This window comes from Musca domestica, unplaced genomic scaffold (assembly GCF_030504385.1).
Source record: "Musca domestica strain aabys unplaced genomic scaffold, Musca_domestica.polishedcontigs.V.1.1 14, whole genome shotgun sequence".
NCBI classification, from domain to species: Eukaryota; Metazoa; Arthropoda; class Insecta; order Diptera; family Muscidae; genus Musca; species Musca domestica.
Window position 1 is genome coordinate 2768923 of NW_026712192.1, and position 15714 is coordinate 2784636.

General features: G+C 32.8%; 2 protein-coding genes across 7 annotated transcripts in view; both read right to left on the reverse strand.

The window, feature by feature from the left end:
* The window catches only part of LOC101893622 (6-phosphofructo-2-kinase/fructose-2,6-bisphosphatase 1), a 38363-nt gene extending 24585 nt beyond the window's left edge, over nt 1–13778 (reverse strand). Inside the window, exons 1-2 of one of the 6 annotated variants that reach the window (XM_059119099.1) lie at nt 4571–4813; nt 4048–4325 (exon numbers count right to left, since the gene is read on the reverse strand). Coding sequence is in view for 1 of the 6 variants with exons in the window: in XM_059119101.1 (XP_058975084.1) it covers nt 8380–8392 (13 nt within the window). In the remaining 5 variants the exon portion in view is untranslated. Of the gene's footprint in view, nt 1–4047; nt 4814–8379; nt 8537–13502 lie in introns of those variants that run through there. The other 5 variants (XM_059119098.1, XM_059119100.1, XM_059119102.1 and 2 more) reach the window with 5 other exon arrangements.
* The window catches only part of LOC101894243 (uncharacterized), a 56724-nt gene that overhangs the window by 38372 nt on the left and 2638 nt on the right, over nt 1–15714 (reverse strand). The window lies entirely within an intron of this gene.

Below are 15714 nucleotides of genomic sequence, written 5' to 3' on the forward strand. Positions count from 1 at the left end.
GAAACTCCCCCATAAAGGGTTAACAATTAGAATAGTCTGGGGGTATACATCTGTCGGCAAATCCGATTGATGCTACATCAACAAGCAAAAACGCTTAATTGGCAGCACTTTGTAATTGACAATTCACTATCCTCTCTCTCACTTTAGTGCACACCATCCTCTTTTGATCCATGTTTGCTTTGGGGACAGCCGTTAATTTTCTGTTACATTAAAGCAGTGTTGCCTACACATAAAAATATTGTTATCGATAAAAAACGCTCTTTCGGTTTACATAAAATACATATGACCCGATAAAAAAAAAAAAAAATACACAAATATATTTTAATCCCAAAATTGCGTCTTTTGTTAATATCTTTTTTCGGACAATAGAAATTTATACAATTGGTGTTCTTTTTTATCATCAAACAGAAAAAAACAAGCAAAATAAAATAAAACTTTAATCATTATTTACCAATTAACTGATAACACAATAAATGCATCGATTGGCTTTTTTTCTAATTATCATAACATGTATTATGATAATAAATATTTATAGATAGCTATCCAATTGCAAGGGAAATTCAGTTTAAAACAATTAAATATTCCCAGAGAAGAATAGACTTTAATAAAAAAAAAAAAACAACAGCTCTGGACAAACAAGTTTTAAAACAATAACAAAATTCAAATGAAATTATATCCATTTAGTTCTAAACAAAAATCATATCAAGAATGTTTACGGCTAAAAACAAAAGCAAACCTCCCTTCACCCTTTTTTCTAAAAAAACTTGCATGAGTAATTGTGACAAGTTTAGAATTCATGGTATCATATAAACACATGTTGATATCTGTGAAACTAGATTCTTGAAATATTTAAATTACATAATTTGTCATTTGTAATAAAAGACATAAGACTTCAGATGTATGTAATCTGATATGCATATAACTATTAAAAACAATTACAATGTAAGATATTCATTATAACTGGTACACAGGTAATTTAAATTCCAATTAAAAAAAACTAAATTTGTAAAACACTCAAAGTAGATATTACATTTTTCTTTATTCATGTGGAGTCAGCAAATATTATTTATGGGTCATAATATTAAAATATACCATACCATAAAAATTGCTGACAGACAGACAAAGGGAGAACAAAAGTTTGTACATTCCCCAAAAAAAAATTTCAATTTAAAGAAATATATTTGTGGTTGTGGTTATGACTATTTTGCATCAAGATAAACCAGTAAAAAAGAAGCTTAGTTCGGCCGAACTTTTAATACCCTCCACCACTTGAAAAGTACATTTGAAACATTTCAAAAAATTCCAAAATCTACCAATTAAATGAAAACTGTTATATGGGGACTATGGGTCATAATGCAGTACCCATTAAGAACTTTAAATACGAAATTTAAAACAATTCCGTTGAATAATGTCGCAAAAATCATGAAAATACAGAGTATCGGGAGGTACCGTCATATGGGGACTATACGAAGATGTGGACCGGCATACGAAATTTTTTCCATAGGTTGTAGTACCCATTAAGATGTGAAAAATGTCGTTAAGATCATCAACTGGGGACTGGCTATACGAAGACGTGGATCTGCATACGAAATTTTTTGCCCTATCTTGTAGTACCCATTAAGATTTTCTAATACCAAATTCGAAACAATTCCGCTGAAAAATGTCGCTAAAATCATCAAAATATCAACTATCGGGAGGTGCCGTTATATGGGTACCTGCACAGACAGTTTTCTGTCATAGGCTGTAGTATCCATTAGAAACTTCAAATACCAAATTTGAAACCATTCCAACGAATAATGTCGCTAAAATCATCAAAATCCCGAATATCGGGAGGTGCTGTTATATGGGGGCTATACGAAGACGTGGACCTGCATACAAACATTTTTGTCATAGGCTGTAGTACCCATTATGAACTTCAAACACGAAATTTGAAACAATTCCGCCGAATAATGTCGCTAAAATCATCAAAATATCGACTATCGGGAGGTACCGTCATATGGGGGCTCTACGAAGACGTGGACCTGCACATGCAATTTTCTGTCTCAGGCTGTAGTATCCATTACGAACTTCAAATACCAAATTTGAAACCATTCCGGGAGGAGAGAGGTGCCGTTTTATGGGGGCTATACGAAGACGTGGTCCTGCACAGGCAATTTTCTGTCTTAGGCTGTAGAGTCCATTACAAACTTCAAATACCAAATTTGAAACCATTCCGGCGCATAATGTCGCTTAAATCAGCAAAATACCGAAAATAGGAAGGAACCATTATATGGGGGCTATACGAAAACGTGGACCTACATGGACCATTTTCAATACCAAAAGTCCTGCAGACATAATATACATTTGAGTAAAATTTTATCACCCTACTTCATTCGTTCGGAAGCTAGGCTGATTTTCACAGACGGTCGAACATCACTAAATCGACGTAGAATTTTATGCTGATCAAGAAGATATATACTTTGTGGGGTCTAGAATGTATATTTCGATGTGTTACAAACGGAATGACAACCTTATATATCCTCCATACTATGATGGAGGGTAGTAGGAAGAACAAACAATCAATACATAATCCCGATTTGCGGCTCTCGTTGACATTGTTTAATAGGTATGAAAAATACAAATAACAAGGATCTCTATGTTTCCGATGGAAAAAACGCTAAGTTGGCAACACTTGGCATGATAAAAGTTTGAAATTCCCTCAGGAATTTAAAGCTTTGTTCCAGTTTGTTTTTTTAATTCAAAAACCTCATAAAAGAGTGAAGAAAAACAATTGTGGGCAGAAAATACGAAAACGAAAATCTAATAAAAATATCGAATATCACTGCACTTCGAATCGCTTTCGACTTCGACTTGAAAGGAAAAGGGCATTGTCAATGTTATTGCGTTGCATAGAAAATTCCATTTTGCATTATTGTCCACATTTATCATCAAAGTGCCCGATAATATTCTGATTAAAAAATTGAATACCTCTTTATACTCTACACCACCTGGTGGTCAGGGTATTATGTCTGTGTGCATTTGTAAAAGGCAAAAGGAAGCGAGATTGACCCCTGGTTCTTTTTGATGATCTGCATAGAATCACATATATCTTCATCCGATTTCGTGCTAATTGTGCACCAAATTGCCAATATCTGTCCAAATGACCTGAATTTTGGCACATCCAACCGAATTCCGTCTAGAAGCAAGTACATTAAACTTGATGAAAATCGGTTCAGATAAAGCTATAGCTCACATATATATGTTTCATCCTCATGAAAACGTCTCCGTCAAATTTAGTGAAAATCGATTCAGAATTGGATATGCCTTCCATATTTTAGTTCCCTCTGAAACCAAACTATAATTGCTCTAAAGCCAAATGTTGATAGGTGGTAAGATTTACTTCAAATAAATTCTTTGTTATGGGAGCTCTACTTAAAATGCCTTGTGGTGTAGGGTATCATAAAATCGACCCCGTCCAACTTTTGACTATTCCTTACTGGTTGCTTTTTACATCGTAACTTTGTACCAATTTAAAATTTTAATTTTCTTTCAAAATAGCTAGGAATTTAAGGAAAAAGCACGAACGTTTTTAAATAAACAGAGATAAAAATAAGCAAAACAAAAATGGCATGTGTCATCAAGCGCATCACATGTAAATCTGTCAAAAGCTGGCTAGCTGAGAGACAGACGCCAAAGTATTTTAGTTTCCTTTCTAACAAAACAAAAAAACGCTCAAACAAAAAATTCATTAATGTTATTGTAACCGAAAAAAAAAAATCAAAATTTAATGCCAAATTTAGGAAGAAAAAAAATTGAATGTTGACAAACATCTGCTACACGCTCTCAAAACTGTCTTCTTTTTGTTGTTTTTTTTTCTGGTTTTCAATTTTTTTTGTTTGTTACGAATCATTTGCAAAAGATCAACAGGTATTTCCTTTTTGGTAATAAATTTGATTCAGCTGTTGTTTGTGGTAATCTCTCTCATTCCTTCATTCCGTTTCTCTCTCTCTCTCAAGGTAATAGATTTCCATTTTTTTGTTTTGTAGATTTAAAATTAAGTATAGTTACCAAACGAAAAATGTTGCCATTTAATTTATGAATATTGATGGATAATAAACCAAGATATTGATCGGCCAAACGTCAACTGGAATTGGAAGGGTTTTTGCCGCCGCCACCACCAATTGGCCAATTGGTTGTTATCTCACGCACGCACGCACACACCCAGAGTGCTCTTCTTGTTTAAATGATGTAAATTTCCCGCTTTGCTTTTGTTTGCAAGATCTAGCAATTATTCTTGTTTTTATTTCTCTTTTGTTGTAAACAAATTGGATTTTGTTGTTTAAACACTAAAAGATAGCAAAAAGAAACAAGAAATCACGAACTAACAAAAACACAAACACGCACACACCTCTTATTACACATATAAAACGAAATGTAATAACCGCGTGAAAATCAATGTTTTTCTTTTCTTTTTTTCGGCCACCGAAACGTTGAGGAAGTAAATAACACAAAAAGCGTAACCAGCAGAAGAACAGCTGTCAGCACTTTACATGAATAGAGTTTGCTTTAAATTTCCTTTTCAACAATTTACAAATGCTTTTCTTTTTTATCGTAAATCCACGACGAGAGATGACACTAACAGGCCGTCGACCATAGCCACACGATAACTGAGACGACGAAATTGTTACACGACGACCACAGATGGTTGGTTGGTTGTTTAAATCGCAATGGGAAAATAACAATTGCCAATAGACGAGTCGGATGGTTATAGCGCGCAGCTGCAGTAACGAAAATTTTCTGTTTTTAACACGTAGACGGCCAAAACAAGAATGAGTACTAAATGTGAAAATAATAAATTCATATATGCGGCCAGAAAGAAAGAAATTTGCACAACAACAAAAAGAAAAAACATCCAAACATACATACGTATATCTGTTGGCAGGTCAAAAACTCATCTCTCTTCAGCTCTCTTGGTTATTGTGTTTTTTTGCTACTCAAAACAAGTGCTCTCAAGAGGCTTCCTCCTCCTTTAGTTGGCAAATTTGTTTTATTGTTGAGATAGGAAGAGAGTAGTGTGCCATGGGCTTCGTTATCTGGCTTGTCAGTCAGTCAGTTCGTATAATTGCGTGCGAGAAATGTTAACACAAATACACGAACACTCTCAACATCGTAATCATCATCATTGTTGTAGTTGACGACGTCGTCGTCGTCGTTGATGTGAAGCAAAATAAAGATGTATCAACCGCATTATTATGTTGTTATGACGGTAATGACATTTTCAGTCAAAGTTTATGGTAGAGTGAATACAACCAAAGCGTTTGGCGTCAAACGTCATTGGTTTAAAAGAAGTTATTTGTTATTTTAATATGGAGTGGGTACATATATAAACTTTGTTTATTCCACTGCAGTGAAAGAAGTCATAGCAGTTAGTTAAACAACTGAGGCAGGATAGAAGGTATGCACTTTGAAATCCAAGAGATCCACGATTTCCTATAGCGCACATCCTGGTCACATTTACCCACGAAATTGTTTCGAATTTGGTATTTAAGAAGATTTATTTTTATCGTTGAAGTATAAAATTGTTTATAGAGGTTTCAGTTTTTAGTATGGCCATAACCCATTATACCTTACCATTTTATGTTTTTTTAAGTTGAACAGCATTATCCAAACGGTCTTACTGGTAAATTCAAATACTTTTATTTACCCAAAGATGGAGAGTATTAAAAGTTCGGCTCAGTTGAACTTTATATTTTTTTAATTATTTTTGAATGCAACGAACCTGCGATTTTTTCTAATTGAAAATCCTTCATACAGAGAGAAGTCATTGACCCCTCGCGTTTAAGGAAATTGTTGTCTTTCTTTTCAAGCTAATGTGGAAGAGCAAACAAGCTTTTGAGGTTTAGCCAAGAATGGTCTAGACATGTGTTCGAGGTAACAAAGGGATGCAAAGGAATCCACCTCGTGTCTGTTGCAAATATTTAATTGGCACTATTATTTGGCAACATAACGGCAAGCAAAAACAAAAAAACAAGAAAAAAACAATACTGAACTCATCAATTGTTAAGAAGGCATCACTTTCTCCGCTATATTAAGAGAGGCTGTATATTGGCAACCATTGCATATGTCATTTAAAAATTTATTGAGATTGACTATGGTAGAAATAAAATATGTTCACTAGGCTGCAAAATATTGATAATGTTTACAAAACGTGGTAAGATGGCAATTCTCCAACAACCACAAGTATTTTTATCAATTTTTTTTTAAACTTGTCCACTTAGTTAATAAGCCTACTATCATATGTAAAAAATCGCCAAGTAAGCATTACTTACAAGAGAGAGAGAGAGGGAGAGAGAGAGAACGAATGATGCTTAAGACCGGTGTTGCCACTAAGAAAACTACAAACTATACAAATATTACGCAAAAATTATTACGGAGGATACAAATATTACGCAAAAATGGGCATATATAATTTTTTTTAAATAAAATTCCCATTAATTCCAAGAAATATTAAAAAAATATGATTAGTACCCAAAAATTATATTTTTTTACATTTTTTTCCCAAGTGACGAGATCGTAATCTCAATAGAAGAGGAACCAAAGAATTAAATAAAACTAAAGTTCTTTTGGAAATCTCCTATAAAATGTGATGAAAGTTTCCGATTGTCTTCAAATTACACACATCTCAATATTTTCATTAATCCAAGGTCTGGTGTTAAGATGGAATGGAGACTCAAAATTTTGAATATTCATGAAGCTCATAAAACTCGAAATTAACATGCAGGCTTGGTACATCTCAATATTTCTATCAACACAAGATCTCTTATAAAGATGGTAGGGATCGGACCATTCATTCTGGTACCTCCTCCTCATAGGATTTTTGAAAAAAAAAAAAAAAAACAAAACGCTATTCAAAATTCACATGTCCAAATATTTTTGCTAACTCAAGATCTGTTGTGAAGATAATATATCCCTGTCAACCCCTTCAGGTACCTTAACCATAAAAGGGTTACAATTTCCAATCCTTATATCTGTCATAACTTTAGAAACAAGTCGGCGATTCCTTACAACTTGCTATATCTAAATAATTCTCTCAACCAGAAACCTGCGATATATATGGAATTTATCGGAATTTGATTTCGCATAAAATTGGATATAAGATTTCGATTTCCTTCAAATTTTGCACATACCAATATTTTTTTATCTGTATTAGATGAAGTATGAAAACGAAACACTTCGGTTAGTTATATCTGTTACCTCACGTATATTTCATATAAAGTATAGGAAGTAGTCGATATAGTACAAATCTGGTCAATATTGACCAACTGCTTCGGAGTCTCCCACAAAAAGGGTTAACAGTTTGAATAATCATAAGTCAAGGCTGGGGATATACATACATCCGTCGGCAAGACCGACTGATACTATTTGACTTGTTCCTATTTTATATATAGCTTCAGCAAGTTAAAAACTCAATATATGCGGAAATCAAAAATCGCCAAAAAGTACCACAAAAACGCTAAATTGTCATCACTGAGTATATATTGCCGAAAATAACGGATCGAAGAGAGGAGTGAAAGAGAGACGGTTAAGAAGTAAACACAGCAGTTATTATGGTATGTGAAGATGAGTAGAGTTGCCAAACACGTCCAACTGTTCTCAATGGGAATTTAATTAGACTGCGACAAAAGAGACTACCGTTATTTGTTGAAGATGTTTAACAGGTATAACTGAAAAAGAAATAAACAAATATAATCCCCGATTGCTTTTGACGTTTTTGTAAACAAATCTCATCGAAGAAAAAAGAAACAAAACAGGTTAAAATATTCTCAGAAGCATCCAAAAACTTGTTTTATCGTTTGGAAAAATTTGGTTGGTGCTAATTTTAATGACCAAATATATTTGGCATTTTACACATGATTGGAGATTTTTAATGAAATGGACGAAGGGTGGAATTAGAGAAGTAACAATACAAAATGATGCTACCTAGGTTCACCAATGTCATTAAAAATGGAAAATTAAGAAGAAAAGGTATTCATTGCCTTCAAAGAAAAAAAGAAAGAAAAACACTGAAGCATGCTTTTAGGCAAAAAAAATCATTGCAACTAAATTACCTTTATAGAAATTATTGGGTCCTGCGGCGTTAAGGTTTTAGCTGTCAAAGACAAGCTACGAACACATAAATACAGCGACAGTGATGCCAGCCAAAATGGTTGCGATATACTTTTTTTGACAAAACGAAACTCAACTATCACTCATTCTAAATGGCCCATCGGAATCAAGAACAACTATATTTTTTTATATGGAAAATGCCAGCAGCCATGTTAAACATGATGTTAGTATTTTATTATCCCATACCGCAAGTAATTTCAATTACAATGGATATAATAATATGATGGCACTTACACTTTTGTGGCATCCTAAAACAAATGTGGCAGTCGTCGGTCTTTCAGTTCGCAAAATAAAATTAATTAAAATGTTAAGTTCGATTGATTGCGATTATATGGTTGTAACACAGCGCCAGTAATTGAAGTAATGAACCGAAGGAATTTGAAAACGATTAATAAATAAATAATCTCAGAGATTTTATATGGCTTATCTGGCAATATCAATACAGAGAGTGGCAGAAAAAGGTATGTAGTTAAAAAAAATTATAAAAATTTCTAAATCCAATTAGCTCTATTGAGGACTTGAGGTGAGTGCAATTTCTATTAAATTCACCATATCTAATTACTTTATTTTTACGCCTACTGTACAATAAATATTTGCCCACACACATACTCTGACGAGTGCATCTACACCTAGAACACAACACACCCTCCAAATGTAAATGCGTATTTTTAACTGGCCGCCACCGCCACCGTGCAATCTGCAAAGCATCATACGATTTTGCTGCTGCAGCCGCCGTTTGTTGTTTGATTAGAAATTTGTTAACATCGTTTACAGAAATACTTCCATGAGTCGATGACGCGCAGCAGCAAATAATATAGATGGACAGACAGGCTCATTCATTCAAGTGCTCTTGATTAGAAATGCATTTCGTTGCAAAAAGAAATTTCAGACAGGTACAGTGGTTTCATAATGCGGGAAGAATAAATCAAAAAACAATACAGGTTATACAACATTTAACTTATTGCTTAATTAATATTTATCGTTAGATAAAGAAATTGTCTATAGCAAAATAATTATCGGTAACCAATATAGAAAACCAAATCATTTATCGGTTACCGATAAACAAAATTTTCTATAGAAAACTTATTTATCGGTTACCGACAAACAAAATTTTCTATATAAAATCATTTATCGGTTACCGATAAACAAAATTTTTTATAGAAAATCATTTATCGGTTTAAGTATAAACGAAATTTTCTATAGAAAATTTATTTATCGGTTACCGATAAACGAAATTTTCTATAGAAAATCATTTATCGATAACTGAAATTTTCTATAGAAAATAATTTATCGATAACTGAAATTTTCTGTCGAAAGACATTTATCGGTTACCGATTAAAGAAATTTTCTATAGAAAATCATTTATCGGTTACCGATTAAAGAAATTTTCTATAGAAAATCATTTATCGGTTACCGATTAAAGAAATTTTCCATAGAAAATCATTTATCGGTTACCGATTAAAGAAATTTTCTTTAGAAAATCATTTATCGGTTACCAATAAACAAAATTTTCTATAGAAAATCATTTATCGATTACCGATGAACGAAATTTCCTGTAGAAAATCATTTATCGTTCACTGATAAACGAAATTTTCTATAGAAAATCATTTATCGATAAACGAAATTTTCTATAGAAAATCATTTATCGATAAACGAAATTTTCTATAGAAAATCATTTATCGATAAACGAAATTTTCTATAGAAAATCATTTATCGATAAACGAAATTTTCTATAGAAAATCATTTATCGATAAACGAAATTTTCTATAGAAAATCATTTATCGATAAACGAAATTTTCTGTAGAAAATCATTTATCGATAAACGAAATTTTCTATAGAAAATCATTTATCGAAAAAGGAAATTTTCTATAGATAACGGTTACGGATAAACGAAATTTTCTAAAGAAAATCATTTATCGATAACCAATAAACGAAATTTTCTATTGAAAATCATTTATCGGTTACCGATAAAAGAATTTTTCTCTAGAAAATAATTTATTAGTTAACGATAAACAAAATTTTCTATAGAAAATCTTTTATGGGTTACAGATAAACGAAATTTTCTATAGAAAATCATTTATCGGTAACCGGTAAAAGGAATTTTCTATAGAAACTCATTTATTGGTTACCGTTAAAAGGAATTTTGTATTGAAAATCATTTATCGTTTGCCTTTAAAAGAAATTAGCTATAGAAAATTATTTATCGGTTACCGATAAAGGGAATTTTCTATAGAAAATCCTTCATCGGTTACCGATAAAGGAAATTTTCTATAGAAAATCATTTATCGGTTACCGATAAACGAAATTTCCTATAGTAAATCATTTATCGGTTACCGATAAACGAAATTTTCTATAGAAAATCATTTATCGGTTACCGATTAAAGAAATTTTCTATAGAAAATCATTTATCGGTTACCGATTAAAGAAATTTTCTATAGAAAATCATTTATCGGTTACCGATTAAAGAAATTTTCTTTAGAAAATCATTTATCGGTTACCAATAAACAAAATTTTCTATAGAAAATCATTTATCGATTACCGATGAACGAAATTTCCTGTAGAAAATCATTTATCGTTCACTGATAAACGAAATTTTCTATAGAAAATCATTTATCGATAAACGAAATTTTCTATAGAAAATCATTTATCGATAAACGAAATTTTCTATAGAAAATCATTTATCGATAAACGAAATTTTCTATAGAAAATCATTTATCGATAAACGAAATTTTCTGTAGAAAATCATTTATCGATAAACGAAATTTTCTATAGAAAATCATTTATCGAAAAAGGAAATTTTCTATAGATAACGGTTACGGATAAACGAAATTTTCTAAAGAAAATCATTTATCGATAACCAATAAACGAAATTTTCTATTGAAAATCATTTATCGGTTACCGATAAAAGAATTTTTCTCTAGAAAATAATTTATTAGTTAACGATAAACAAAATTTTCTATAGAAAATCTTTTATGGGTTACAGATAAACGAAATTTTCTATAGAAAATCATTTATCGGTAACCGGTAAAAGGAATTTTCTATAGAAACTCATTTATTGGTTACCGTTAAAAGGAATTTTGTATTGAAAATCATTTATCGTTTGCCTTTAAAAGAAATTAGCTATAGAAAATCATTTATCGGTTACCGATAAAGGGAATTTTCTATAGAAAATCCTTCATCGGTTACCGATAAAGGAAATTTTCTATAGAAAATCATTTATCGGTTACCGATAAACGAAATTTCCTATAGTAAATCATTTATCGGTTACCGATAAACGAAATTTTCTAAAGAAATTTATTTATCGGGTTACCGATAAAAACTTTTCTACAGAAAACCGTCTCATCGTTTTACGATAAAAAATCATTTATCGAAAAAAAGTTCTGCTCCCAGTTCTCACTTTTCTCATTATTATTGTTTTTATTTACCTCTACCATTGTTCTCCACCAAATAAAGTTAACAAGAACAAAACAATCACGATCGACATCGATATGCGAACTTTGCACGTGAGTGTATGCTGCTGCCGCCTCTGAAATCTAACGCACATGGAGCTCCCTCCAATGAGTTGTTGATTTTGTTTTGTTTTGACGACGACGCTGCCTTGATATTGCGTATTAGTCACGCCACTCGATTCTACATCGAAAAGTTATACTAAAGTGTACAGAGTCTATTTATAAAAACTCTCTATTGGTATGGGTGGTATTTGTTGTTATGTAGGCCTATTTGAATTTTTCCATAAAGCGGGAAAACAAAATACGAAAAGAAGAGAGATAGATAACAACAACCATTGAAAATCTTGTCACAGTTCAAGACGAAAATTTTATACCCTGCATATCACAAAATAGGCACAAAATTTTATATCTATGAGATAGCGCAAGAGCCCTGATTTAGTAACTGCCTAATCTTTATCATAACCAAACCACCTTTGACCAAAACTCCATATTTGCCCCTGAAGCTCCCGAAATGCAAAGACGGTAAATCATTCTCAAGTAGTTCAAAATATTTCGGGGTTTATTAGACTTATATTTTTATATTAGACTAGCAAGTGCCCGCTACTTCGTTCCAAAGATACGTGTTAGGCAAGTCTATATTTTTTCGGAAAGAATAATAGGAAAATAACCTTAAAGTTGGAATTTCCAAAAACCCTTTGGTACATCTATCCTGCCCTCCATCAGTGACTCTCATTCATAATTTCAGAATTCTAGTCTATTTCAGTTTTTCCAGTATAAAGTATTTTCTGGTACATTTTAGTACTTTTCGTACAATTTTAGTACGAATTTCCAAAAACCCAGCCTTATCACACGCCTATGCACCAAGACTGATCCTCGTAAAAAATTTCAAAATTCTAGCTATAGTTGTTTCGTCTGGGAGTTACTTCTCAGTCTACCAGTCTTTGCACTACTCTTTGAAATATATAAATTTATTAAAATATATATGGCAACCCTACTCATGCCAATTTCTTGCACATTTGCCCGTTGTATTTGCGAATACATGCCAACAAAACAGAGAAGAAAAAAAAAAACAAATATATCGAAAAGTAGGAAAGGGGCCAGAAAAGGGTGATCTATTCCAACACAACGAAAGACTCACTCATAAACAAAAAAAATAAACAATATATACACATGAATATTTCTAATATATATGTTTTTTTGTTTTGATGACAATTCGTTTTCTATCTTTTGACATTCCCTGAAATGACTTGCATTTTACGAAAGATGGCGAAAAAACAAGATCAACAAAAAACAACCACAGATTTTTAAACAAAGAAAAAAATCTAATATAAATTGTGATTTATAACTTCCCAACCATTTCTATAAGATTGGGCAACCCTTTTCTTCCTCATTTCCTTTTGATATCCGAACACTCTCACGCACATTATTACAGCGATTCCCAGAAATAAACAACAACACGAAATTCCCCAAAAATTTCAAATGATTAGAGAACAAGCTGAAACATTTGGCAAGTCTTTTTTGGGGGGGTTGAGAAAGAGTAGCACAAAAGCAAATGTATGAAAAAGAAAAATAACAAAAACAAAAAAGCTTTATGAATAACGACATGGATTATTTTGCATTGAGGTGGCCTCTTTTAAAGTTCAGTGCAGCAAATAATACTTTTTTCCTGTTTTGCTTTGTTCACACTTCCTTTATCCTTTTACAACCCCATTTCAATGCCAACCGAAAAAATGACAGCAAATTATCAACGCCTTAAAAAATTTCTAATCTTTTCCAATATTAAAGCCCAGTTTTTGCATTAGCTAGCAATAAAAACAAAAAAAAACTTGTTTAGCAATTCCTCTGATGATACCAAAATTATTTGTTAAATTCTCTTTTTGGTTACACACTTTCTACGTTTATTCTCACCTTAAATATGTTTTTTATTGTTTGACCAGACGTAAAGGCAGACTGGCTTCCATGCATTCGCCGACGAGAAATGAAAAAAAATTGTTGAATATTTACGGAACAAAAATCAGTCGAAACAAGCCAAAGATATATCTTCTTTTTTTCACAGTAGTACCACCAAAACACAACACACAAGAAGAAATGGCGATATTTTTATTTTATATCTTTCAATTTACTCGTTTTTTTCGCAGGTTTTCTTCTTTACGTTGTATATTATTTTGTCGCCAACATTTATTTCTGCACGCCAAGAAAGACACACAACAACGGGGGACAGCAGCCACAGTCGCAGCACACAGTGAGTGGTATGTTGTGTGCGTGTGCATGTGTGTTTACCTTTCATGTTAAATGTGGAGAACAGGGACAACACTACACTTGCGCGCTCACGTGTGGGGGATATGGGCCAGAGCATATCAAACAAACAAAAAGAAGAGAGTGGTTTCTTCTGTTACGTGTTGAGAGATTGGTATTGGGGAAATGACAGATATGCAAAGAAGAAGGAAACGTATGGTTATTGTGAATGATTAGCCCGAAATAATATAAATGAAAAATGAAATAAAAGAACCAATAAAAACGAGGGGTTGCAAAGGAAGTTAAATTCATAAATTTTGAGAATGAAAAGATAAAATATGTGAACAGTGAAACAAAGAAGTTTATATTAATTGCCTAGCTTAATCTAAACTAAAAGTTTAGTTTAGTATGAACGGATGAAGTTGAAATTTCGAAATTTTGTATTGCATGGTAGATTTGTAATAAAAAGGTGATTGTGGAACTATGTAATATATTTATACGAAAATTATTAAAAATGCTATGTTTGGTACTATTTAGTATTGGGTTAACAAAAAGAGCTTGGTATCTTAAATTTTGGTATTGGGGTCGCTGTTCATGTGTAGCCTAAACATATAAACGTGGTTTCTCAAATCTATGCTATATCTTGACAAAAAATAATTAATGATATTATATCTGGCATTTGGTGAAGGGATGGAGATAAAATTCTAAAATGTGATATCTAGATTGCTGATGGTATCTGTGTCGGAGATTTGGCGGTGGTTTGGAAATGTCTTCTATATTTCTGCTAAAAGTATTGAGGTCTCTTGGTATCTGGAAATGAGATATGTTGGTGGTTTTGGAAATGTGTACTATAATAGTTCGAAATGTACTGAGTGGCACTAAATTGGGCATTGGGTGAAGGAATAGAGTTGGAATTCTTAAAAATTTAAATTCTGGTCTCTAATGCTACCTGGAATTGAGATATTGTGGTGATTTTTGGAAATGTATACAATAATTGTTCGAAAAGAACGAAGTGGCACTAAATTGGATATTGGGTAAAGGAATAGAGCTGGAATCCCGAAATTTGATTTGATGTCTCTGTTGATGGAAGGTTTTTGATAAAGAGGTCGTTTTGGAAATATGTTCTACGAGTGCACTAAAAGTACTAAATTTGATACAGGATGAAGGTACAGAACTGAAATCCTGAAATTTGATATAGAGGTTTAAGTTGTCGTCTGTTGCTGAGTTCTGATGGTGGTTTTGCAAAAAACGTACTATTCAGGGTTATATGAAAAAACTGCAACCAACTTCAGACTGCTGTCATTTCTGGGCCACTCGTCCGACAGCTGTTAAAATGACAGTTCATAATATTGTTTACAAGCGTACAAAAGCATTTTCGTGAAAATTTTCCAGAAAAAAAGTTATTCGTGTTTACTTGCCAAAGAGGTCCGCTGAAAATGTGCACCTTCGGTTGGCCACCAGGAACTCAAGCGCCGGCCATGGTGATGGTGTGGGCCGCCATAACAGCCGATGGTAGCTCTCCGATCGTATTAATCGATTGTGGCATCAGAATAAATGCCGAATATTATCGCGAAAATATTCTGGAGGGTTATTAAAGCCTTGGGCACGCACACATTTTGGCCGCAGATCTTGGACATTCCAACAGAACTCCGCACTCATAAACGCGCTATCCAAGAATGGTTACAAAATGAGGTTTCTCGCTTCATTTCCAGCGCCCAATGGCTACCAAAATATCTGGATACCAATCCGTTGGACTATTTTGGAAACAAGATTGGCACTAAAAAATACCAAAGTGACGATCACCTTAAGCAAGCGGGAATGGGCCAAAATACCGCAGAGCAACATTCGGGCAGAGTGTGGCGGTTTTATTGGCCGTTTGAAGGCC